At 33.1% G+C, this 26258-nt stretch overlaps 1 protein-coding gene across 3 annotated transcripts in view; it reads left to right on the top strand.

Annotated features, from left to right (window-relative positions):
- Positions 1 to 26258, top strand: part of Far1 (fatty acyl-CoA reductase 1) — a 56185-nt gene that overhangs the window by 28401 nt on the left and 1526 nt on the right. For 2 of the 3 annotated variants that reach the window (XM_047516745.1, XM_047516743.1), the window contains exons 3-11: positions 41 to 216; positions 6187 to 6366; positions 8864 to 9041; positions 9969 to 10013; positions 10134 to 10252; positions 11150 to 11217; positions 12706 to 12877; positions 20588 to 20717; positions 25712 to 25839. In XM_047516745.1, coding sequence (XP_047372701.1) covers positions 41 to 216; positions 6187 to 6366; positions 8864 to 9041; positions 9969 to 10013; positions 10134 to 10252; positions 11150 to 11217; positions 12706 to 12877; positions 20588 to 20717; positions 25712 to 25839 — 1196 coding nt within the window. Of the gene's footprint in view, positions 1 to 40; positions 217 to 6186; positions 6367 to 8863; positions 9042 to 9968; positions 10014 to 10133; positions 10253 to 11149; positions 11218 to 12705; positions 12878 to 13173; positions 13346 to 20587; positions 20718 to 25711; positions 25840 to 26258 lie in introns of all 3 variants that reach the window. The other variant, XM_047516744.1, reaches the window with a different exon arrangement.

The raw sequence follows: 26258 nt of genomic DNA, 5'->3' as shown, positions 1-26258 counted from the left end.
AAAACACTACCCCAAAATAAATATTTTCCCCCTTTGATAGCTCTTTGACAGATTGAGAGATGAAAATCCAGATTTTAGAGAGAAAATTATAGCAATCAACAGCGAACTCACCCAACCTAAACTGGCTCTAAGTGAAGAAGATAAAGAAGTCATCATAGATTCTACCAATATTATATTCCACTGTGCAGCTACAGTAAGGTTTAATGAAAATTTAAGGTAAGTACAGGTATTTGAACTTAAGTATACTCAAAAGATTTAATTTTAATTCTACTTTGCCAAGTCGTTTTTAAAAGTCATTTGAAACTGCTTGCCATATGTCAGCAGTGACTTTCAGTGTGTTACAGAACATCAAAAGAACTCCCTCCTTGTTCTCAGTTTAAAAACATAGGATAACTGCTGTATTTTGTTAGAAGTTGCTGTGAATTTAAACATGAGACAGGAAAAGGCAAGAAATGGAGTAGGAGATAGAAAAAAGTTAACCTTGAGTAAGAGTATTAGCCTTAAAAACTTAGTGTTTGCCTCTGCTTCCTGTAATTCTTTCATAAACTTATATCTGAAAATTAAATTAGACTTGAGTTTTGTGGAATATGATAGAATGGCTTATAAATTTAAGTCACACCTTGTTGTCATTTTAAAAATACTGCTTTGATAACATTATTAAGGTCCAACATTATTAAGTTCAAGATACATTGGACTTTAGGATGTCTGTTTCAAGAAAAGAAAAACATTCTGAGTGTTTGCTATTTCAGAAAATCTAAAAAGAATATTCATTTCAAATAATGGTTCTTAGAGTGTTGTTTTTGATGGTATGTCCCAAAATACAGTTTTTATCATTTTAATCTAATTGTATAGTCTTATCATACCAGGTAAAATGGTGTGACTTTCTTTTTAGGTTTCAAAAGTATTTGAAGGTTTTCTTTTTAACATTGTTTTTAAATTAAGTTCTTAATTACAAAGGGTTTTGACATTATACCTCGTATTATCTTTATGGAATATAGAAATATAAACCTTAATAAACATTACATAATATGAGTATTCACTACCAAAGCTTTATTCCTGTATTCCATTTGAAGACACTGTAATACTTCCTTACATTTTTGCTTGTAGCACTTTGTAGTTTTCAGAGTATTTTCTTATTCATTATTTTATTCTATCTAATTTTACCCTCTATAATATCATAGGCAACACCATTTTACATTTGAGGTAGTTGAAGCAGTATTATAATGAAGAGAGAGCAAGAGCTTTGGACTGTCATACCTTAGTTCTAATCTTGATTTTGTTGTTTATTAACTGATACATTTGGGCAAGGTGTTAACTTTCTTGAGCCTCTGTTTCCTTAACGATAAAATTGAGAAAATATTTCTGGGAAGATTTGTTCTTTTTTTCATAAAGTTAAATGAGGCATTGTTTTTCTGTTCCTTGTCAAGGCATGAATGTTCATTGACCAAGCCCTAGTCATTACATCAAAGTTCTTGTTTCTCTGAAGCAGTTTCAGTGGATGTTAATATCTAAATGGTGATAAGACAATATTAAATATGGGCTAGACATTTTTAATATACTGGAGGTTGGGCTATAATAGCTACTTACAAAACATTTACTTTTCATAACCATTCATTAAATTAATCCACCAGTACAAAATAGCGTAAATCTTTCACTGCCAAGGGGAATGGGGAATTCAGGTTTTACTACAACATATTATGCCCAGTATCTTGGGGAGAAAGATACACATAGATTCTATTCATAAATTCCATATAGTCTAATAGAAGAAATATAGTATGCTTAAATAACCATAACAATATAGAAAATATGGAGATAGTAAATAACATGCATTAAGTGCTATGAAAGTTGAGAGGAGGTAGAGCTTATTTCTTTTCGGATATGAATGGGAAAAATTGATAGCCGTATTAGGAATTATAAAGAAATATCGACAAAAGGTAAGGGGAGAAATAATATTGAAGATAATGAAGAGAGTTACTGAAGTAGTTGGTCATGGGGTCTGGTATTCCTTGGTGGGAGAGATCAGTAGAGTTGAGAATAGAGAAATGCCAAGAATCTGAAGACCAGGATGAGGATAATACATACTTCTAAGAGATAGGTGGACACAACATGTGGTTAGGGGAAAATTCATAATACAAGATTTCAAAACTGGAGTAATTCTAGGTGATAAGTTCAGGGTATAAATCTGGAAATAGATTTTCTGAAATAAACGGGAGTATATTTGATGATTAGAAAAGATCAAGAAACTGTTGGGTGTAAGGGCAATTGATTCTCAAACTTCAGAATGTATTAGGATTCCTGAATGTGTTAAAATGCAGATTCCTGGAATGCACTTAACCAGTTCTGATCCTTTAAGTTATAAAATAGCACCCTAGAATCCCAGTTTTAGCAAGATCATTAGGGATATTTAGTATCAATCAGATCTTGTATTATACTTTTAGAATCAATGCTTTCAGAATCAGCTTTGAAAACATTTTTAAAAGTACAGCAGCCAGATTGTGGAACCAACCTAGATGCCCTTCAATTGATGAATGGATAAAGAAACTGTGGTATATATATACAATGGAATATTACTCAGCCATAAAGAATGATAAAATTATGGCATTTGCAGGCAAATGGATGAAATTGGAGAATATCATGCTAAGTGAGATAAGCCAATCTCAAAAAACCAAAGGATGAATGATATCGCTAATAAGTGGATGATGACACATAATGGGGGGTGGGAGGGGTTAGTGTTAGGGTTAGAGTTAGGGTTAGGAGGGGGGCAAGAATGGAGGAAGGAAGGACTGTGTAGAGGGAAAAGAGGGGTGGGAGGGGTGGGGGGGAAGGGAAAAAATAACAGAATGAATCAAACAACATTACCCTATGTAAATTTATGATTACACAAATGGTATGCCTTTACGCCATGTACAAACAGAGAAACAACATGTATCCCATTTGTTTACAATTAAAAAAAAAAAAAAAAAAGTACAGATGCCTGGGTCCTCTACCCTAAGATGAATTCTTCAATTCCTGAGCATACGTATTTGCATTAAAGTTTAAAAAAAAAAGAGCCATTTCAAAATCTTAAATAAGCAATATTTTCTCCAGGTGAAAGAGTGGAAGAGAGAGAAGTATCAAATGGTCTGGGCAACTTATTTAAAATGTAGTTTCTTAGCCCTCATTTCAGACCTTAAAAGTGTGTGAGTATGAGGTCCAGGAGTCATTTTTAATAAACTTTCAAGTGTATGTTCTGCTAAGGATGAGAGCCCTGTCTTTAGAAGTACTCTCAAATAGCCTAAAGAACCCAGGATGGCTGTAGAAGACAGACGAGTAAGAAAGTTTGTTGGTAGTTCAAGCTGAAATTTTTCTTTATCCTTTTCCTTTTTTCAAGTTATTTTTATGTCTACATTAATGAAGGACTACAGTTACAAAGACTTGCTCATTTCCTACCCCTCTTCCAAAAGCCTATCTCAAGATGCATTTATGGCTTCATATAACCAAAACATAATGAGAAAATTATTTTGTTTAGTACCAAATGCTTTCTGGTCTAACACATCAGGGTCTCAGCCTGAAATTCAAGGAAATAGAAATTGGATTGAGGTAAAATAGAATGAGTTTAACTAGCTTGGCAGAGATACCAAGAGCTAACTTATGTGGCCCAGAAAGACTTTAAATTTGTGTTCTTCAGATGGGGTTGGGGGAGTCAAGGCACAGTAGTGTGCCTCTCAAGTTCCTTATTTTCAGTGACCCAGAAACTCTGTCACCATCCTCAGAAACCTGTAACAGAATATCCCTTGTGTATTTTCCCAAAACATTACTCTCCCTACTCCCATTGTTTTGCAAATGCACAAGAAAATAGCGCATTCTCTGTTAGTCTTGTAAATAGTATCTTCTCTGTGAAATGTCTTGCTGGATTTCAATTTGAACAGATTTTTCCCCCCTCACTTGGAATAAGAAAGGAAAAAAATACACCTGTGATTATAAGACCCCACCCCAATTTTATTAAAATTTTTTTTCTTACAGGGTTTTTGGTAGGATCCTCATATACTATTAAATTTAAAGAAAAAATAAGACACACAAGAGTTTTTGGTTTTGTTTTTTCTCTTCATGAACTAATCCTTGTTCCTGGTGACCCAGAACTTGTCCTGTCCTCAGGAACTTGTAACAAAATACTTTCTGTGTACCTCTCCCCAAACAGTACCTTCCTCATCCCCATTGCTCTGCAAACAAGATAGACATCCAATCACTGCAGTCACATGGAATTAGATTCTATCTATGATGTTTCCTGACCTTTTAAAAGAATAGTTGGATATTTTTCTTTCTAAATACAGTGTAAACATTTTGGAAAGTACTAAAAGCTATTTTCATTTTTTTAAAAGTTTCCTTTTGATCTGTCTGAATATATTATTTTACATACTTATAAATGAAGATTTTCTAATTTTACTTTTTAATACAGAAAAAATATTTTCTTACCTTTTTTGTTATTATATGGTGACTTGATGACTTGATATTCTGTCATGTTGATATGTGACAGTTTATGTAGTACTTTACATAAAAATGAAATTTAAACTTCTTTTTGTTTGAAAAATTAAGATTAAAATGTTTTTCCTCTGAAAAATAGACTAACTTGATTAATAAATATTTCTACAGTTCTTGGCACTTTGTTTTAATTTCTTTTCATTTAGTTGTATCAATTTATAATGTTACCAAAGTGTAGTATCCTGCCATTCACTGGTATTATTTCAACCTGTTCTCCCTTTATTATTATTTTTTAATTGACAAAATTGTATATGTTTATTGGATATAACTTCCTGAAATATATATATATTTTGGAGCTAATTTTGGTGAAAACACTTAAAATCTACTCTCAGTGATTTTTCACAAATACATTACATTGTTATAATCACTGTTATCTCTCCATGAGTGATTAAAAAGAAAACTATAAACAAAATTGAATAGGAAACAAAACCTAACCACCATTTCACTATATTAATATTCATTGATTGCCTGTTCTAGGACTGTGTTAAGAAAAATACTAAGTGCTTGCAAGCTGTATGTTTGATTTCATTTTATACAGTGTAATAGGTAGATTTCATTATTGTTGCCATTTGTAGGTGAGTAAACAACCTGAGTTCTTGAGTTGCATTTTAGCTGATAGGTAACCAAGCCAGCATTTAAACTCTCTCTGATTCCATAGCTTTGCTTTTAATCCTGCTTCATGTCATAATGTATGCATTCTTGTATTGTTTATGGAGATTTTCCATTTAGGGCCTTTACATAATTATTTAATGGCTATTCTTTCATTGTGATAAAGTACCAACTTTATTGAAACATTTCATTCATCATGACTATTTTGGGACTCTAGGCTTTTGTTATTAGTAGATGATGCTTCATTTATTGCTTTTCTACATATGTACTTTGCTTTTGTGGAATTATTTGCTTCACATAAATTCCAAGAAGGGAATATACAGGTCATTTTGATTCTTGCATATGCCTCTTTTAACAGTTTTATTTTAATATTCCTTAGATTTTTGTAAGTGGTCTTAAAAAGGTGTTTTTATTATTTCTACAGAAGGGGAGATAAATGTATTCTTAATTGATTTTATAATTTAATATTTCTGAGTTTTATTTGACTGTTTTACTTATTGATGATGCTACATTAGCATTTTATAATCCCTTAATCATCCTAATTCTCCTTGTGAAATATCCATATTGTGAAAGATTATACCTCTAGAAATCAGAATTCAAAAGAAGTCTATAATGACTTCAAAATATATACATAAAAGCTAAAGACTGAAGTTATCTGATTTTATTTCTAGGTAATTAGTTCTTAAAATTTGTACTTTCAAATCTATTTGTTTTATTTACTTATTTTTTTATAGTCAGAAAATTTCTTTTTAAACGACTGCTACAGTGAATGTACTTTTGAATTACAACACAAATTGTAATTGAAGGGTAAATTGAAAGGAATCAGAAACATGGAAACCTGTGTCTCTGCCTTTCTAATGAGAAAAAAATTTTTTTTTCTTTTTTTTTCTTTTTCTTTTTTTTTTTTTTGCAGTGTTGGGGATTGAACCCAGGGCTTCGTGCATGCCAGGCAAGCACTCTACCAACTGAGCTATATCCCAGCCTGAGAAAATGATTTTTTTAAAAGGGAAAAATAAGTAATTTAGGTTTCGAATTTTTCATTGTCACTTTCTTTTACAGAGATGCTGTGCAGTTAAATGTGATTGCTACACGACAGCTTATTCTTCTTGCACAACAAATGAAGAACCTGGAAGTGTTTATGCATGTGTCAACAGCATATGCCTACTGTAATCGAAAGCATATTGATGAAGTAGTCTATCCACCTCCTGTAGATCCCAAGAAGCTGATTGATTCTTTAGAGTATGTTCATTTGAAATTGTATACATTGCTTTTATCCCAAAGCTTTATATTTAAGTTGTCTATTTTTCTTTATTCCCCCTCTCTACATATGTGCACACATTGATTTCTTTCTTTATTCAACAAATTGTTGCATGTCTGCTATGTTCTTTTTATTGTACAGATTTATGTCTGGATGTTGTTGTGAAGTTAGTGTAGGACTTTCACTTTTACCAGTTATAAATGTAATCTCTGAACAAATTAAGATACTAGGGGCTCTGTTTTCCTGCAATTCTAGCAACCAAAAAGTCCCTGTGGAGACTGATTGCCTGCTCAGTAGGAAGGGTCTAATTTATTCAAGGATTACGGATTCTGCTTCCACCACAATGAAGTGTATCTGTAGAGGGTCTTTAATTATTAGGGAATGAAAGGAGTCATAGTCCTTTAATTCATACTCCCAAGTGTCACTGGTTGTCTTTCCAAGGATTAGGATCCTATCAGCAGTTCGGACATGAATAATATGAGTATTTGATCAATAGAGATTAAGTAAAGTATGCATATACCATAGCCCAGTTCTCATTCCTTTAGCCTATGCTTTCTCATCAAGTGAAACACAGGTTCAGAGCAAAAAAAAAAGTGAGTCTTTTTTTCTTATAGAGACTACAATTTTAGAAACTTCCAGCATCTGTCATATCTTCACATATATGTCAATCTTCATTTAATATCTCTGTGGACTTATTTTCTTTGTTGTTCTGTCTCCTCTTAGTCTCCTTTCTTCCTGAACATTCTGTTGCCTTTTTTTAAAAACCATATCTTTTTTTTGTAACTTGCTTATTTATATTTTATGTGATGCTGAGGATCAAACCCAGTGCTTCACATGTGCTTGGCAAGCACTCTGCCACTGAGCCACAACCCCAGCCCTCTGTTGACTTTTGACAAATTAATTACTACTATGTCCTGCTTTCTCCCAAAATAAGCATTCAGGTCCAGTTTTTTAAAAAAGTTTTCCTGCTAATCATTATAAGGAACACAGATAGATTGTATCTGTTGAAAGAAATTAGTAAATATGAGAGGTTACCATGATACCCATTAGAAAATTCTCTGACTTCTATTTTATGACTTAGTTTCTCAGTTGGTTCCAGATGTATACTTCATTTTCTTCACAGGTCAATAGTCAAAAGTGTTTATTATCCTCTTACACTTGTAAGAGAAAAGTTGAATGTGGAAGTTAATGAATCAAATTACTTTTTCTCTTAGCATTGGTATGTTAATTTAATTCTTTCTTTTTTGCCATCTATCAACTATTCCTTCCAAGTTTTTTTTTTTTCAGTACTAGGGATTAAACCCAGGAGTGCTTTACCACTGAGCCACATTCTGAGCCATTTTAGTTTTATTTATTTTTTTTATTTTGAGATAGGGTTTCACTGAGTTCTTAAGGCCTTGCTAGTTGCTGAGGTTGGGATCCTCCTGCCTCAGCCTCCCTACCTGCTGGGATTACAGGCATGTACCACTACACCCACCCTATCCCTTCCAGTTTTAAAACTCACCTTCATGGTAGAATTTTTCTTAAGTTGGATACCAGTTTCCCTTCAATTTAATTAATGTTCTTTTTCTTTCATATATAAAAAGTACTTGTATACGGAAGAATATTATCTTGATCTCCAGTTTATGCTTCCTTATAATTTGTATTGGTATCATTTCATTGTGACAGTATATTGAGTCTGCTTATATATATATATAGCATAGACAAATGTGGACGAAATATCCAAAAATGGTATATAACATTATGAGAATCAGAAATTTAGACTAGGAAAGACTATAGACATTCCTAGTCCATCACCCTCCTTTTACAGATAATTAAAGTAGACCATTCCTTCAGTGGAACTGAGATAGTGAATTTTGTGACTTCATAGTATGTCACTAATAGAATTTTTATAACATGCTTCAACATATTTTCATTTATGGATTATCCTAGTATTTGTTAGTCTTACTTATGAGAATGTACAATTTCAGTGCTTTACTTTGAATATCTAGATTACTAGAGCTTTTGTAAGTATATGTGAATCACAAATCTATATATGTTGGTCTGTTAGGTAGTTTTATACAGATCTAAAATTCATAAAATCTGAAAAGTTTGGAATTTATTTGGACTTTAGAAAAGAAATGCAATTTATTTGTTGTGTGATATGGAATTACCTTAGTTTGGTGTCAGGTAGCAGACATCTCTGGTTGAATACATGTGATTTATATAGATATTTAAATAATTTTTTAAAAGACCATAAAGAAGTTCACATTAACTTTTGCTATCTACCATATGATTTATGAAAGAACTCTTGCTTTTCAGGCTCTTTTGGATATAGAAGTTGCAGATAAGGACTGTGGACCTGTAGATGATGTTTAATGAAACCAAAACTTAACTTCTTCCTTTATCTTTTGAATGTACACAGTTTAATTAAGTAATTTTTCTATTCTAAATTAAAATACCTGGAAATATTTTTGTATGCAATTTCTTTTTCACCAGATGGATGGATGATGGTCTAGTAAATGATATCACACCAAAACTGATAGGAGACAGACCTAACACATACATATACACGAAAGCATTGGCAGAGTATGTTGTGCAACAAGAAGGAGCAAAGCTAAATGTGGCAATTGTAAGGCCGTCAATTGTTGGTGCCAGTTGGAAAGAACCTTTTCCAGTAAGTTGTTAGAAATCTTGTATAAATTATTGGAATTGAGAATTTTAAGTCATATTTGTGTAAAAGGAGTTGGCAGTTTGATTTAAAAGTAGGCATTATTTACTGAACCTGATTTGCCTTGGCAAAACTGTTTCCTTTTCATAGGAAGAGATATTATTGGTACTTTTATTTCTAACATGAATATATATATATATAAATGTAGATCAATATTTTAAGAATCCTAATTGAAAAATAAATCAAAAGCTATGGCATTATCTTGCTTAAAGAAGACCATAATTTCGTTTCCTTTTTATTACTAAAAAGAGGCAGACCTTCCAAATGGTAGTAGACCCACTTCCTATATAGATCACAAAGTTAGGAAAGATACAAGAAATTTCTATAATAACTTGCTGTTAAAAAGAAACAAGGTATTTTGGTATTTAAATCCCTGGAATAAGAAAAAGCAGAAATATAAACCAATAGATAAACTGATTTTGGAAAATCCTAGATCTGTGTAATAGCAAGTAATAGCATCTCTTTTGTTATTTTGTTAATCTCTTGTTCAGTAAAGTTGAGAAGAACTTGCCATTTTCCCTCAATCAGGATGCTGCATTAGTAAATAGCATAAAATCAGGCTTAAATAGACTTAATTTAACAAAAATAATTGACAGTATACAGTCCATTTTATAAAATTTCCTTTGCAGAAAGTTAAGAGAAGAGTATGTGACCCCTTACACATATTTTTACTCGGTCATTTATGATCCCAGAAGACTACTTCTATTTGGGACTGGGATCACTATTCTGGACTATAATACAGATTATTTAAGTTTTGGAAGAAAATTATATACATACATTTGGAGTTGTAGATTTCAAATAATAAATCTCTAGTTTCATAATATTTCTAAGCTCTCTTTCCCCACCCCTTTTTTTTTTAATTTTTGGCAATAGGGATGGATTGATAACTTTAATGGACCAAGTGGACTCTTTATTGCGGTAAGTAAACTTTTTGGTTTACTTAATAGTTCATGTATTTTTCTGTGTGTGTATATATCTTTTAAAATATATACATTTCAGCTTATATATCTTAAGGTGTTGTTTTTAATTTCAACAAAGGCAGGGAAAGGAATTCTTCGAACAATGCGTGCCTCCAACAATGCCCTTGCAGATCTTGTTCCTGTAGATGTAGTTGTCAACACGAGTCTTGCGGCAGCCTGGTATTCCGGAGTTAATAGGTATATGAGGTGACAATGTTGCTTATTTAATATATAGTAACTGAGAAGGGAAAACAGAGCTACTGACTAATGTTAATCCTTTAGTCCTTATATTGCCATAGCAATATATAGGCGATGTTACTGTCAACTGTAAGGGTTGGTATATCCCAGGCATAGCAAGTGGATCCATCAGTAGCAATGAAATATTAATGCTAATTCTTATGTATACCTACAGAATCTACAAGTTTGTTAGGGATTTTAAAAAGAAAAGAAAAGAGCCCTCCCCAAGGGTAATTTTTTTTTTTTTTAATTCAAATGAAAACTTGAAATATAAATAGTTGGAATTTATAGGGAGTGGTTTACATACATATATATTAAACATGGTACACTAGAACAGCTTTATTCAATCTAGGAGCATTCTTTTAAAAAGTAATGATAGCATTTATAGGTAACATTTAAACTTTTAACTTTCCATGAACTTATTTTTTTCTAACCATATAACTGCCTTTATTTTTGAAGTCAGTATTTTATATTCATAAAGGAGGGAGAGAGACGATTATATATGAACATGTTATTTTTGGCAAAAGGGAACTTAATCCATAATTTTTTTCAACTTGAACCTCTGAAAATTAGGAGACAGAAGAACAGAGATTGTTGTTGGTTTTTCTTACTTTTAAAAACACTCTAGTTAATATAAGGAAGAAAAATGTGAAAATAAAATAAAATTATAATTTCGGGGGGAGAAGAAAGATAAGAGTAGTTTTGGTCATCAGACATTAAAAAAAATCCTTAGGGATAATTTTTTTACATAATTCATATATTGTCTTTATAGATTGCTACTTTAATATCATGTAAGATTTAAGTAGGATAAATTTGGCTTATTTTTATGTTTCATTACTTATATCTTTGTCATTGCAGACCAAGAAACATCATGGTGTATAATTGTACAACAGGCAGCACTAATCCTTTCCACTGGGGTGAAGTTGGTATGATTTTATCTGTTTTTGAATGTTAGAATATATCTTAACTTAAAATGTTCACTGAGTTTTTATTATTAGAATGTCCATGAGGCATTAAGGACGTTGAGTTACCAATTTGTTCTTATTTTAATTGCCATTTTAGAAGTAATACCTACCAGTACTGCCTTGTGGTCCTTCCTCAATAGTGTTTTGAAATGTAAAAATATCCTGCTGTATATTCCCATCCACCCTACCCTTGTCTCTGACCCTTGCTGTTTTTCTGTTGCCATCTGCAGCAACCCTTATAGATAACCTGTGGCATGGGAATAGTGCTTTTTTCATCCTTCTGAGTACCCACAGTCCTGATGTTGCTGATCCATAGGCAGTATCACTCCTGCTTACAAGAGCTGGTATATTAAGTGGTCCCCAGAATAATAAATGAAAGATTTAGGAAGTAGGATAAATTTTGCCAGAATATTTTCTGATAACATTTATTAATGTATTTAAATTCACAGATCCACAGCAAATAGTGTGTTTGATATGTTACTAGTTCTAAAATAGGAATAGTGGGTAAAACCTATTGAAATGGAATCATTTTAAAATGTTGGTTGATGATTTCAAATTTAAAGTAAAACATATTTATGGCATTAATTTAGTAATGGATCTTATTTTACCATTGAATAACTTTTGCTACTCTGCAAAAAAAAAAATTTTGATTTTTAAAGTACATCTTTCATGGCATTTGTCCTAGGACTTTTCTTTCCCATTTTTATTTAAGTTTAAAAATTGACCATTAGATCTTATAAGAAAAAACTAGGATGATTTTAATTTTATGATGTTTAGTTTAAGTACTGTTCTTTTGAGAATACTGAAACATTTTACATGAGAATTTTTTATAGACTTCCTTTGTTTTATAAAATTTAGTGAAAAAAAATCACATTGAGCTTTTTTTTAGTGAATATCTCAATATGCAGTTTCATAAATTAAAGTCTTAACATAGATGATACCAAGTTTGATTGTATTGACATTGAGTATCCTAATTAAATTGCAGCAGAGGTTATTTTTGGGTTGTTTTAAACTTGTTTGATGTATGTTAATTTGAACAACTTAATTATTTATAAGCAAAGGATGATGATTTTCCTTTTTTTTTAAGTAAGTACAGTAATAAGAATCTGGAAAGAGGAACAGAAAGAAAGAAGCTATCGTGAGAGGTGAAATATAGAAAGTGACATTGTAAACTGACATAGGTAAAACATTAAAAAGATCTTCAAGAGTAAATTCTAGCAAAAATTCATTCATCTAATTAAAATTTATAAATAGTGGCAGTTTTTAACCCATTCAAGTTCAGAAGTCTAATACCCATATTCTCTTAGCTACTATAGAGAGTAGAAAAGTTTTTTTTAAATGAACGAATTCTGACATCTTTGGTAAAATATTGCATTGTAAAAACATTTTTTTTTCAAAACTTCATTACATGGTTATTATCAAAGCTGTTACACAACTTTTCTTCCTCAGAATACCATGTAATTTCCACTTTCAAGAGGAATCCTCTCGAACAGGCCTTCAGACGGCCCAATGTAAATCTAACCTCCAATCACCTTTTATATCATTACTGGATTGCTGTAAGCCATAAGGCCCCAGCATTCCTGTATGATATCTACCTCAGGATGACTGGAAGAAGCCCAAGGTAATGGTGACTAGCTCTGTCTTATCTGTTCCTCTGACTGTTAAACAACCCATGCTTACACTAAAATGCATATTAACTCTGTATCTGTTTAAGCTTATGATAAGGCTTAATGGCCTTTTGTGAATGAGAAGACTTGAATTTAAGACTTTGTCAGAAAAACAAAGGTAGTGTTGTAAGTCACTCTACTTGTTTGGATGATAAATTATTGTCATGTGTTGAATTCTAGGTCTAACTTTAGGTACTTTTCTGAATAAGAAATAATATTCAAAATGCTTTGACGCTTATTTTTCCTACAGGATATTATCTAAATCATTCCTTCAAGATGAATCCTTTAAACCAAGTATACAGGCACCCCAATGTTAAGTTCTATTCCAACAACCTATTGCTTCATTATTGGAAGGGTGTCAGACATACAGTACCTGCATTATTGCTCGATCTTGCACTCAGGTTGACAGGTCAGAAACCGTGGTAAGAAGAATAGCAGTAAATACACTATGTATTGGTAAGGTGGTGGAAGCTTGCTGGAGAGACAAAAAGTCGCTAGCATGAGCTTTACCTTTAGAATTACTAACCTAAATTAATCACAATCACAATCAAGATGCTAGGACATTTTTTAGAAATTGGAGATATTTGGGGACACTAACTACAGATCTCATTTTATTGGATCATTGATCCTCCAAAATCCCAAAGAAATAGGAAATGTCCTACATCAGGGTTGTCATTGTTATTATAAGCTGAAATTGAGCCCTTTTCCTCTCCCCCTTAAAAACCTAGGGGTGAGTTTTCACAGGGTATTAAGGGTAAAATGTTTTGCTTTAAATGGATGGTGCAGTTTTATATGAAAAATACAGGATGCTTCTAAAAATCTAATTATTTGAAATATCTCAGCTGCCCATTCAGCTTATAATATGGTAATTACAGTTTTTGACTAATTTTCCAGGTTGGGAATGATATATATAGTTTTTAAAAAGTTAATGACAAATGGAAATTTTTTTTTCTTATAGTTTTAATAGCCTTTTCTTTCTTATTTCCTGTTTTTTAAATTGAAATCCAACAAACATAAAGTTCTGCTGTCATTACCACACAATTATAGTGAAATGTACTACAAAAATATTTATTTATTTTTAACTACATTGGCATTACAGTGGAGCCTTTGATTGGAGAGTTCAGGATTTGAGTAATTATGTATAAAGAAGATGCTGATTCCAGAACTTCCATCAGCTGCTCAAAAAATAAAAGTGAGGTATCTGCCAGTTATAGTGTATCAGGATCTGAGTTAATTGTAGGGACTTCCTGTGGATTCTCTTGTCCATGATGTTCCTAACCCTATATGTTTGATTATTGAGCTATGTGAGAGGTGTTGGACAGCTTTAAAGAAAATATTACCAAGTTTTTCTACAGAGATCTGCAAAGTGGAATATTTGCCATTGACAGGATATTTTCATGTCTAAAAAAGCAGGCAAAAATTAGTGAATGATGGCAGTGCATGTTTTAAACATGGCAGAAAAATCACAACCAGTTTAAAAAAAAAAAAAAAACAAGTTAAATATATCACAATGCCTCACACAGAGAAATGGGGCTCAGTAAATTTGAAGAATGAATAGCCAAAATTTACTAAATGATTCAAAGTAGATGTTGCTATATAAGAAGTCATCTGAAATTTAGAGGCTTAAAATAGCAATAGACATACTACTTCTTTTTCAATTTATTATTTCTCTCAGAATCAGGAATTTGGGCAGGAAATTAGCTGGTTGGGGTTGGCTTAGGGACTTCCATGTGGTTGTGGTCAGATAGAGCTGAAAAAGTTAAGTGTAATGGGGAACAGTGAAGTACCTCAGGACCAGGAGTCACCATCTCTTCCTATGGTATCAGGATCTCTACATGTAGTCTCTTTGCAAGACCTGATGGTAGCCTTTGGGGAATTAAACTTACTATATGACTGCTAAAGGCTTTGAGGGGGAGATAGTTCAGCTAGAAAGGTGGACGCTACAATGCCTCTTCTGATCTACCTAAGGAAGTTATGCATTATCACTTTTGCCTCATTCTTTTAGTCACAAGAGAACTCTTCCTAGATTTAAAGTAAGGGGACACAGAGAATGGTCAGGATCATGCTGTAAATGAACAAATGAGATAAAAGTTGCAGCCATTTTTGGAAAGTGTAGTTTGCTATAGTTAACCTTTTGGCCAAAACAATTCATATTCCATCCACATGGAAAATAGAGTTGCCACTTTCCAAGATCCTTGTGGCATCAGCTCGAAGCCAGGATTTTGTCATTTAAGTCTGATCCAGTTGCAGATAAGGCTCTTCAGGAATGGTATTATAGATATAGCTCCTCAAGAATATTTCAAGTGTTTATCTGACAACCTGTGTACTAAAGTGAGTTACTAGCTACTCATACACCCAACATATGATGAAGAGGCAGCATTGGATAATGGTTTCAGACAGTATTCTTCAAAAGAGAGAAAGAAGGCATGTAGCAAATGCTGTTCATAACAGTTCTGAATTCCAGTAGGGAATTTGTTGATAGTTTCTTAATTAGGGTTCTGTGCTACTCTGGGACTTCCTGGAGGCTCTTGGCTCAGTCATCTTGTCATCCTTTTGCCACAGAAATGACCTGTGTGTGAAACACAGGTGTGTGTGAATAGCCTACTTACCCTTCTTCTTACCTATTAAAAATTTAGGCATCCTGGGCAGGGTGACACAGATATGTCACAGAAACTCTGCTGTTTGAAAGACAGGATGTAAGAGAGAAGGATTTAAGATCTTAAGTGTTGTCCTATAGCTACACTTAGTTAGTCTTTTTCGCTACTGTGACTAAAAGATCCTACCAGCAAAATTATAGAGGAGGAAAAGTTTATTTAAGGACTCAGCTTTCAGAGGTCTTAGTCCATAGAAGTCTGGCTCCATTCCTTGGAGCTTGAGGTGAGGCAGAACATCATGGCAGGAGAGTATGATGGAGGGAAGCAACTCACATCATGATCAGAAAGCAGAGAGAGACTCCATTCACCAGATGCAAATATATGCCTCATAGCCATGCCCCCAATAAACAACTTGCTCCAGTCACACCCCACCACTTCAGTTACCACTCAGTTAATCCCTGTCAGGGGATTAAATCACTGATTGGGTTAAGACTCTTACTACCCAATCATTTCTCCTACGAACTTTACCTCACATCCAAACCATAACAGCGCCCAAGAATGAGAAAGGCTTGTCTTAAAGTGATAAGACTTTTCTGAAAAGGGCCAGGCAATAATTATCTTAGGCTTTGTAGGCCATGTGGTTTCCCAGAGTGATACTACTCAACTCTGCTGTTAAAGAATGAAAGCAACCAGGCTTGTTGTCATATGCCTGTAATCCCAGTGGCTTGGGAAGCTGAGGCAGGAGGATCTCAAGTTCAAAGCCAGCCTCAGCAACTAAGTGAGGCTCTAAGCGACTTAGGGAGGAGACCCTGTCTCAAAAAAAAGGACTGGGGATGTTGTTCAAGTGGTTAAGTTCCCCTGGGTTCAATCCCTGCTACCAAAAATAAATAAATAAAAAGGAATGAAAGCAGCCATAGACAGTATATAAATGAATGACCCTATTTTTATTTGCAAAAACAGGTAATAGGCAAGATTTGGTGTGTAGGCCTTTGTTTACTGACCCTTGATACAGACACCTCTTTTCATTTTCTACTCTCTGTCCCTTTACATATAAATTGATGTGATTACTTTAAAGATTGTGTGGGTTTTCAGTGTATCTGTTTTAGAGCAGTCCATTCCATTAGCCAAAACTATATTTGCAGATTGGTTTAAGACAAACCCTTTCAATCTGGGTCTCCTAGGAAGTTGCTATGGGACAACACCTTTAGATCTTACATCCTGCATTTCAAAGAGTAGAGTTCCTGTGCCACATGTCTTTAAGAACTAATGTTCTTTTGTCTGTCTGAAATATTCTTTGAGCTATTTTAGGTAGTTTTAAAGTCTTCAAAAGAATCTTACATTCCTAGCCTGGATGTGATCTATGCTCAAAAATCATTTCTTAAAGAGTTCCTGACTGGTATTTTACATTATTTCCAAATTTCATTCAAACAGTTCATTTTTAAAGATCATCTTTATCCTCTTTCAGGAAGTCTTGAGTAGGTTGATTTTTATTAGGTATAGTTTCTATTATCTTCCATATTATCACAGGTGACAGTTTTGGTTTTTTTCTTTCAACTTCCAACAATATCCCTCACACACAACTGGGGTTTTTGTTTGTTTGTTTGTTTTTGTTGCCAGGGATTGAAACCAGGGCCTTGTGCATGCTAAGCAACTACTCTACTACTGAACTACAGTCCCAGCCCCTATTTTCCTCATTTTAAGCCCTTACCAACATTCTTCTCAGATCTCTTTAAAACTTCTGCTAACATTCTTTCCTGATCTTTTCAGATTTCAATAACGGTCTCCTCAAGGGCCTTACCAATTTTGTCAACTACCTGATTCTAAAGCCAATACTGCCTGCATGTTTTAGATTTTTATTATAACACCCTCCCCCACACTCCCAGTAGTGCTAAGAGTGTGGGGAATACACAGTGCATCATTCATCACAACAAACTTAGTGTCTTAAAACAAATTATTTGTCATAATTTCTTTTTTGGGGGGGGCAGGGGGGTCATGATTTCTTTAGATCAGGAATTCTAGAAGAACTTGACTGGGTGGTTCTAGCTCAAGATCTTTCAAATGGTTGCATTCAGACAAGGACCGAGGCAGGTATACTGTGGAGAGAATAGTAAAGAGGAAAAAGGGTGCAGAAACAATTGGGGTGGCCAGGCATTTTTCTCTAGGTAGTTTGAGAGTCTCTCCATGTGGTCTTTACACATGGACTAGTTTGAGCTTCCTCACAACGTGGCAGCCTCTGGGGGAGTTGGACAGCGTACATGGTGACTGAAGGCTTCAAGGGTGAGTATTCCAGTGAGCAAGGCAGAAAACTTAAGTACCTTTTCTGACCTAGCCCCAGAAGTCACACAATATCACTTCTACCTCATTCTATCGGTTATGCGTTACCTTCTCTTGATGGGAATATAGTCTAGGTGACATTGTAGATGAACAGGTAGGATGGGAGATAATAATGTGAGGCTGAGTATCAAAGCAGGAATGATCATTGACTTCTGGGAATGTATAGTCTAAAAGCAACAAAGGACATAAAAGTTTTTTATGTAGGCAGTTTTATAAATGTTAAGCACAAAAGTCTTAAAACTTAGTATTTAATTTCTTCATATATTTACTTAGCTAAGGTACTGAGCTTTACACCTTGATTAGGACCTTAATATAGTGCTTGATTCTACATTAAACTCACATATCATTCATGATGTCCATTTCACTCATTTGCATTATTTTGAGTGTCAGCCAGATAAAAATCTGACTTGTTGTATATCTTGATATAATTATAGTCTAACTCAGATATGCATCATATGGATTCTTGTAATGTGGGGACCCAGGATGCATGACATTATTGCATATAGAAGCAGTATAAGTTACTTATTTTAGCTCTTGAAATATATTAATATTTTATTACTGTTAAAAATGCATCTAGAACAAATGGCTTTATGGTTTTTGTTACTTAACTCTGTGTAGCATAACTTCTCTGAATCTTATTTTTTTCATCTGTGTGATTCTCAACTGGGAACATTTGACAATATTTGGAGTCATTTTGAGATATCACAATGAGGGTTGGGGTGTGCTACTAGTATCTAATGCTAGAGCCATGGGTGCTGCCAGGCACAGAACAGTAGCCCCGCCACAAGCAGAGAATTTCTGACTCTCTATTATAGCCAAGGTTGAGAAGTGCTAGATGAGGTATCATTAAGATTTTACCCTACTTTAAAGGATTGTGATTGACTATATTTTGAAGGTTGCCATAATAAAGAATAAATAAATACTCAGAATGTTCATGGCAATGTAGTCACAAGCATTTGCTCTGTGACATGTTTAATCAAAGAGTAAATAGTGCAGTTTTTTAAGTTTTTTTTTTTTAATCCCCCATAGTATTCAGTCCAGTACTTTTATTGCCTGATAAATATTTATAAATTTTCACTTATATATGGTCTTTCAAAACCCCCCCACCTTTTTTTCCCCCACAATTGTTTTTGGAGTGGTTGAATCTGGGGTTGATTGTAGGACAATTCATTCATTTGAATGAATCTAAAGATAAGAAAAGGTGAGAATTATCACTGAAAAAGAAGTAAGGAAGAAAAATTTTTTAATAAAATATGTGTTGGAAAACCATGTTAACCGTGTGTGTGTGTGTGTGTGTGTGTGTGTGTGTGTGTGTGAGAGAGAGAGAGAGAGAGAGAGAGAGAGAGACAGACAGACAGACAGACAGACAGACAAGATTCAAGTATACTATACTGGCTGTGATAATATTGATTTAGTTTTATCTTTTTAAAAATTTTCCTAATCTCTTCTAAAAGCAGTATGTCTTTTGTCTTCACCCCAAGTGCTTTCTATCTATGTGAACTATTTCTGTCCAGATACAGCTTTTGATGTTTGCTAATTTTTTTTTTATTTTTAATGGAGGTATTATTTTAGAATTATTTTATTGGATGAAATAGTTTTTCTTTACATGGTCCATATTGCCTCATTTTCCAGTATTCTGGATATAACATTTCTTACTAAATGTATTGAATGTTACCAAAATTGCTCAGTTGATGATACTGTTTTGATTTTCTTCCCCATTTCTGATGTTTCAGTTTTCTTCCATATCCCCCATTTCTAAAGCCCTAATTTGGGAACTTTCTAAACTACATATAATGCTAATCCTTATTCTGGGACTATAAATGGACTTATTTCAAAGTATTTCTTCATAAATTATTTTTCTATCTTTGGAAGTTGGGATTTATTTTATTTCAAAACGGTATTTCTTTTTGTTATTTACCATAGGTAATTAATGTTTTATAGTTGTTACTGCTCAGATTAGTGTTATGATATCAATGACTTACAGTGAGCAATAATAAATAAAACAACAGATACACAGATTAAAACCTTTGCCCTTTTTAAAGGAAACAAAAAGGTTTATACTTCCTTATTTTTATATGGAGGGACATTGGTGGATTATGGGGAGAGGAGTGAATATTTCAGAAAGTTTTCAGACTGAGTCATTGATTTCACAGCACATCCAGATGATCAAGAGTTGAGCCAGTCAGTATTAAAGAGGAAGTTTTTGTGTGTGTATATATATATGTATATTATTTTTAAATAGTTTTGACTAAATGGCAAATGAATATTTCTGCATACTTTACTTCAGTGATGCTGAAGAGTTGGGATTATAACAGTATATTATAAATTCATAGGAACTCTTAAGAAATGCATCTGAAAAGTATAGTTTAAGGAGGAAAAAGAAGGAAATTAATTGGATCCTTTTATTTTAATATTTTATTTAGACAATTTGACCTTAAAGGTATACTGCACATCCGTTAGGAAATAATTATGTATATCCACAGAACTCTATTTAAGCAATGCCAAAATCATTTGCTGCTACTTCCAAAGAAAAAATTTTCTCATTTTGGTTTTGCAAAATGTTCTCCCAAGATGCAGAAATATTCTTATTCCCTGCTGGTTTGATACACTTATTAAATTACATATTACGATTATACTTTAATGTTAATATATTGGGGAAACTGGTACCCTGGGTGGTAATGGGATTTTTCCTAATCTAGGCAGTATATAAATCTGTCAATTTTTCTTGTAATACAGGATGATGAAAACAATAACTCGTCTTCACAAAGCTATGGTGTTTCTTGAATATTTCACAAGTAATTCTTGGGTGTGGAATACTGACAATGTCAATATGTTAATGAATCAACTAAACCCCGAAGATAAAAAGGCAAGTATTTTCTGTTTTATATTAGAAAGTAAGTAGCATAACAATTATGGAACTATTAAGTAATCTGAAAAACAGGTATTTTCCATAACATTATGTAACATGAAAGTCTTTGAGTTGAATCTAAGTAAAGTTTCTATCCTAATTATTGGTGAGGAGACAAAAAGTTTTGCTTTAAAGAGTTGAGTGGCAATGGTATTTTCAAAATATAATTGAAATGTTATCTTCTATTTTCTCTAAGATTGGGTTCAAAGAGAACTTTTAACATCTTTGTGTTTTCCTCCAAATGCCCTGTTGTATGAGTTTAAAGAAAACCAAACAAAAACAAAAAATGTCTTCCCTTACAAATTTTTTTTGTTTGCCCTAGATGCTTTAACATGCATAGCTAACATAGTCTAAGATAATTAATTTCAGTAGACTTCTCCTTTATAATATATATAAACTTACAATGTTTTCATTGTGATTACCACCTCCAATCACATATATGTTTGTATATTACTTTAGTTCTCTAGTTAAGCCCAATAACTAGAAAATGTTTAGTTCATTTAGTTTTTATTTATTTTTAACTGTTTGCTAGTGTCTTTGCTCTCAGGTATTTTCTTTATGATTTCTTTTGCCTGAAATATATCTAGAATACCATAATATAGTTTAGTTAGGGGATTGTTAGAGGTCAACACTTACTTAGCTCACTACTAGGTTTTGTAACATGACCTCAGCACATTAAAGGTAACTTACTCTTTATAGTCTGTTATTGCTATTGAAATGTCAGTAATTTGCTCTTCCTTTATAAAAGATTTGTTATTTCTGGCTCATGTCCAGGTTTTCCTTTTATATTTGATGTTCTGCAGTTTCACCATGAATGTGTCTGGGTGCTTTGGTTGGGCTTCCTGAATCTGAAGATGGTATCTTTTAGCAATGTTGGTAAAATATATAGCAGTAGTTTCTTCAAATATTGCCTTCAAACACCACCATTATCCTATCTTTTTCCAGAGTTCCTATTATATGTTAGATCATTATGCCTTCAGATCTTAATTTCACATTTTGTTTTTGGGCTGAAATCTAAATGATTTATTTAAAATCTGTGGCAGTCACAGCTGTGTCTAAACCATTTATTTGAAGTTTGGGTTTCAGTTTTTATATTTCCTTTTTAACAAGTTCAAGTTCAACTTTTTATTTATTTTTTAAACATTTATTTTATTTATTTATTTTTATGTGATGCTGAGAATTGAACCCAGTGCCTCAGACATGCTAGGCAAGTACTCTACCACTGAGCTACAACTCCAGCCCCTCAACTTACCTTTTAATCTTACAGATATTTCTTAAATAGCCTATAGAATTTTTTCCTTGGAACATATTAAACATAATTGTTCTAAATTTTCTCCCTGATAATTCAAACCTGAAGGATGGACAGTATCTGATTCTGCCACTGATGTTTGAGCTGAATCTCACTCATGGCACCATGTTTCTTTGTTTTTCATTGTTGTATGTTTTCCTGTAAATTCATATTTCTTGAGAATTTCTTTTGGAATTTTTTGAGGCATAGGTTGTACCTGCAGTTTATAATAAGAATTTATTTGCCTTTGAAAATAAATTTTTGCACTAGCCTTTTGACTATGGGCACTAACTAGCCAGGCAGCTTAACAAGCCAGGGCCACTATGAAGTATTTAGATTTCAGCATAACTAATTCAGGTCTTAAATAGACTATAGAGCTGGTTCATTTCCAAAGGAAATTTTTTATTTTTAATTTTTTCACTCAGTCCAGCTTTCTTTTTCTTCCCATTAACTTTATTTTAAAGCTTGATTTAACCCAGTGTATCAAAAGTATCATTTCAACATATCAAAAAATTTACCAACTATTTAAAGTCCATTTTGCTTTGTTTTTTTCATGTTGAGACTTTGAAGCACAATGTGCATTTTGTACTCTGGTATATCTCAGTTTGAACTAGCCACATGTGAATAATAGATTCCATATTGGACATCTGTAAATATAGTCTGTTCTGTCTATGTATGACATGAGCTCATGCTGAATGTGGTAATTTAATTTTTTTTACCCCGGCTTTGAGGATATAGCTTTATGGGTTTTGATCATTTTGCAGGGGTATTCTCTCTAAGACTCCTTAACTTACATAACATAGGCTGTATAGTTAGTCTTCCTCTCTGCCTAAAACCTTCAAAGAGGTCTGAGTCATCGGGATCCTAGAGATACTCTCAGGTTAAAAAATTTGTGGCTTTTGTTGACTCATTTACTTTCTCCTTCCTCCACTTTCCACCTCCCTCCACCCCATACTCAATGTATAATAACTCATATTGCTTAATGGGTTACTAGCAAGTAAGCACCCAGGTGAAAAACTAGAATATTGTCACCCCTTGATGTCCCTAATGCCCTTTCCCAATTATTACCTCCTCTCTCTTCCAAAAGGTAGTAACTCTTGAATTCTAATACTGTATGTTAGTTTTACCCATTTTTGACTTTACAGTGGTATCTGTCATACAGTATTTTTTTTTTTTCATTTTTCTTTTGACAGACATTTAAATATTTTCAGTTTTGGATATGAACACTCTTTATGCTCATCTGCACACCTTTGTGTAGGGTGTGTATATACAAATAGAATTGCTGGGTGATAAGGCATTTGTATGTTCAATTTAGTAGATAAGGCCATTGAGATTTCCAAAATGTTTGTTAGTTTATATTTTAAGTGCTGTCAATCACATTCTCCATAACACTTGGTGTAAATTTTAGTTTTAATTTTAGCCACTTTGGTGTACAGTGGTATCTCTATGATTTTAGTATGCATTTTCTACTACATAAAATGCTTATATAGAAATAGTGGGGAGGCGAGTCAATAAATATTTTGAAAATGGGCTAAAGATGCACAATTATAGAAGATGATTGTTAACCATTTGAAAAGATAACCTCTCATAATAGAGGCAGTCAAATTAAAACTAGACTAAGTTTTTATTTATTACTTACCAGATTAACAAAAAATGAGACTCTAACAACTTAGTCTGGAGAGGCCCTAGGCAAATGGGCATCCTCATACATTACTTGTAGAAATGTATAGAAATGTATGGCATGTCTTTCTTTATTCTTTTATGTTCAACCAGTTTGTGTCCTTATTTTTTAAATGTTTTTTACAAGGAGCTTGTACTTAGGGTTTTTTTTTTTAAATTTTTTACCAGTCTGATTTTTGACCCTTTATTGGAGAACTCTGTCCGTAACATAATTCTTGATAATTTTCTATTTAAATCTTTCAGTACTTTTTATGTGTCATAGCTGTTCTAAGTTCTTTTCTTCCTTTTTGCGTTTTTTAGGTTATATTTTTTCCACAATTTCATGTTTTCCCATATAAGTTACATAGAATATATTCTTTTTCAGTTGTTTTAGTAGTTTACTCTAGAGATTACAGTATCTTTCCATAATTTAGCGAGGCCTACTATAAATTGATACTTGCACCTTTTCTCTGATAATGACCAATGCCTTTCTGCTATTGTTATTACATAATCAGTTCTATGTTAAGCCTCACAGGTTATTATTTTTATTATAGTCTGTCTCTGTTGCTCTAGCAAGATACCCAAGGGGGGTAATTTATCATAAACAGAAGTTGGTTTATGGTTCTGGAGCCTGGGAATTCTTAGGATCAAGGGGCTTAGCATCTGGTGAAGGCCTGCTTAATTTTGTCATCAAATGATGGAAGGGCAAAGAGAGGGCAAGAGTTTAAATTTTCTGCCTCAAGTTCTTTTATCATCAGTATTAATCTGTTCGTTAGGGTAGCACCTTAATAATCTAATCACCTTGTTCTAAGCCCCACCTCCCAACACCATGACATTGGGTATTAAGTTCCCCCCATGTGCTTTTGAGGGACACATTCAAACTATAGCAGAGTCTATGCAGTAACTATTTAAATGATTTACCAGCATAATTGCCCTTTTACTGGTCTTCGTTTCTTCTATCTCCAGACTTTGTAGACTCAATCTGGAATCTTTCTCCTGTTCTGAAGAATCCTCTTTAGTGTAGTTCCTTCACTGTGGGTATTCTGCTCATGTCATATTGTTTCAGGTTTTATTCTTTGGGAAACATCTTTATTTCATCTTTGTTTTTCAAGGATATTTCCACTGGTGTAAGATTTTATGTTAGTTGTACTTTCCTTTGAGCACTTGGAAAACATCTCAGTCTTTGACTTCCATTGTTTTTGGTGAGAAGTAATCCAATAGTCATCTGTCTGGCCTTTTTGGGACTTATGCTCAGATGCCTAGATATGTATGTATATATGGTGGATGTATATTTTAAATCTGTGTTGATGTTTCATCGTTTGTCTTCTTACATACCGCTTCTGTTCCATTCTTTTTCTTTCTTCCTGTGGGACAGTCATATACCCACTTCCACACCCATTCTTATAATAATCTCCTAGGTTAAGACTTTCATCTTAGTGCAGTGTTTCTGTATTTTCATATTTTAGTAATTAATTCATAGTAGCATTTTAAACTCCCCCTGCCAACTTACCTACTTTTAGGTAAGTAATGGTATGAAGTGAAAAATCTCCCTGTCACTCCAAAGAAATTATTCCATTCCATGCTAGGAGCACTGAGCAATAGACAGCTCTCTTATTTTGCCATGAAATAGTATTTCTGTGAAGATTCTTTTTCTGGATTTGTCTGTCCTTTTCAATTGAATAATCTAGTAAATGTTATCTAAAGTCCTAAGCCAGCTTTCATACCATGTTTTTTTTTTTTTCCTCTAAAGTCAAAAGTATTCTCTAGGAAAATTAATCTGTGTGGTACATAAGGATATATTGGAAGAGAAGAAAGAATGCAGATAGAAAAGAATTAGAAATAAAATAGGAATATAAAGATGTATTTGAACAATAGGAAAAATTAATACTGTGTTTAAATATTTTGTCATCTTGTTATTTGGGATTGCTTTTTAGAAAAAGTGAATTTTTGACAAGTTGTAGAAAAATGACTCAGGAAAATAACAAATAACTTATTGTTAATATAGACCTTCAATATTGATGTACGGCAATTACATTGGGCAGAATATATAGAAAACTATTGCATGGGAACTAAGAAGTATGTATTGAATGAAGAAATGTCTGGCCTTCCTGCAGCTAGAAAACATTTGAACAAGTAAGTTTTATTGGTTTGATTGCATCTTGTCTTTCTTATGAAATATTACACAACTATTTTGGTAAATTGGTATATCTAAAATATATTAATAATATATTTAGGAAAAGTACTTACCTTTGGGTTGGAACTAATAGCGGTACTGATTTGGCATAAAACTGTTGAAACCTATTGTCTTCATCAATGTATATACTATGAACAAAGGATAAGTTTACTTGTCTTAAAACTTGAAAGCAACTAAAGATGTCAAAAATGCTTATCGTATTTTGTCTATACTATGATATATATAATGAGCAAGCCTTTTTAGATCATTAGGAAACTCCAGAAGTTCAAGGCATGTATCTGTTTTACCTTCAGATATATTCTTCATGCCTAGGACAGTACTGTGCACACAGGGATGCTCAGTAACATTCATTGAATAA

The sequence above is a fragment of the Sciurus carolinensis genome, chromosome 11, assembly GCF_902686445.1.
Source record: "Sciurus carolinensis chromosome 11, mSciCar1.2, whole genome shotgun sequence".
Lineage (NCBI taxonomy): Eukaryota > Metazoa > Chordata > Mammalia > Rodentia > Sciuridae > Sciurus > Sciurus carolinensis.
This window is presented reverse-complemented; position numbering and strand designations above follow the sequence as displayed.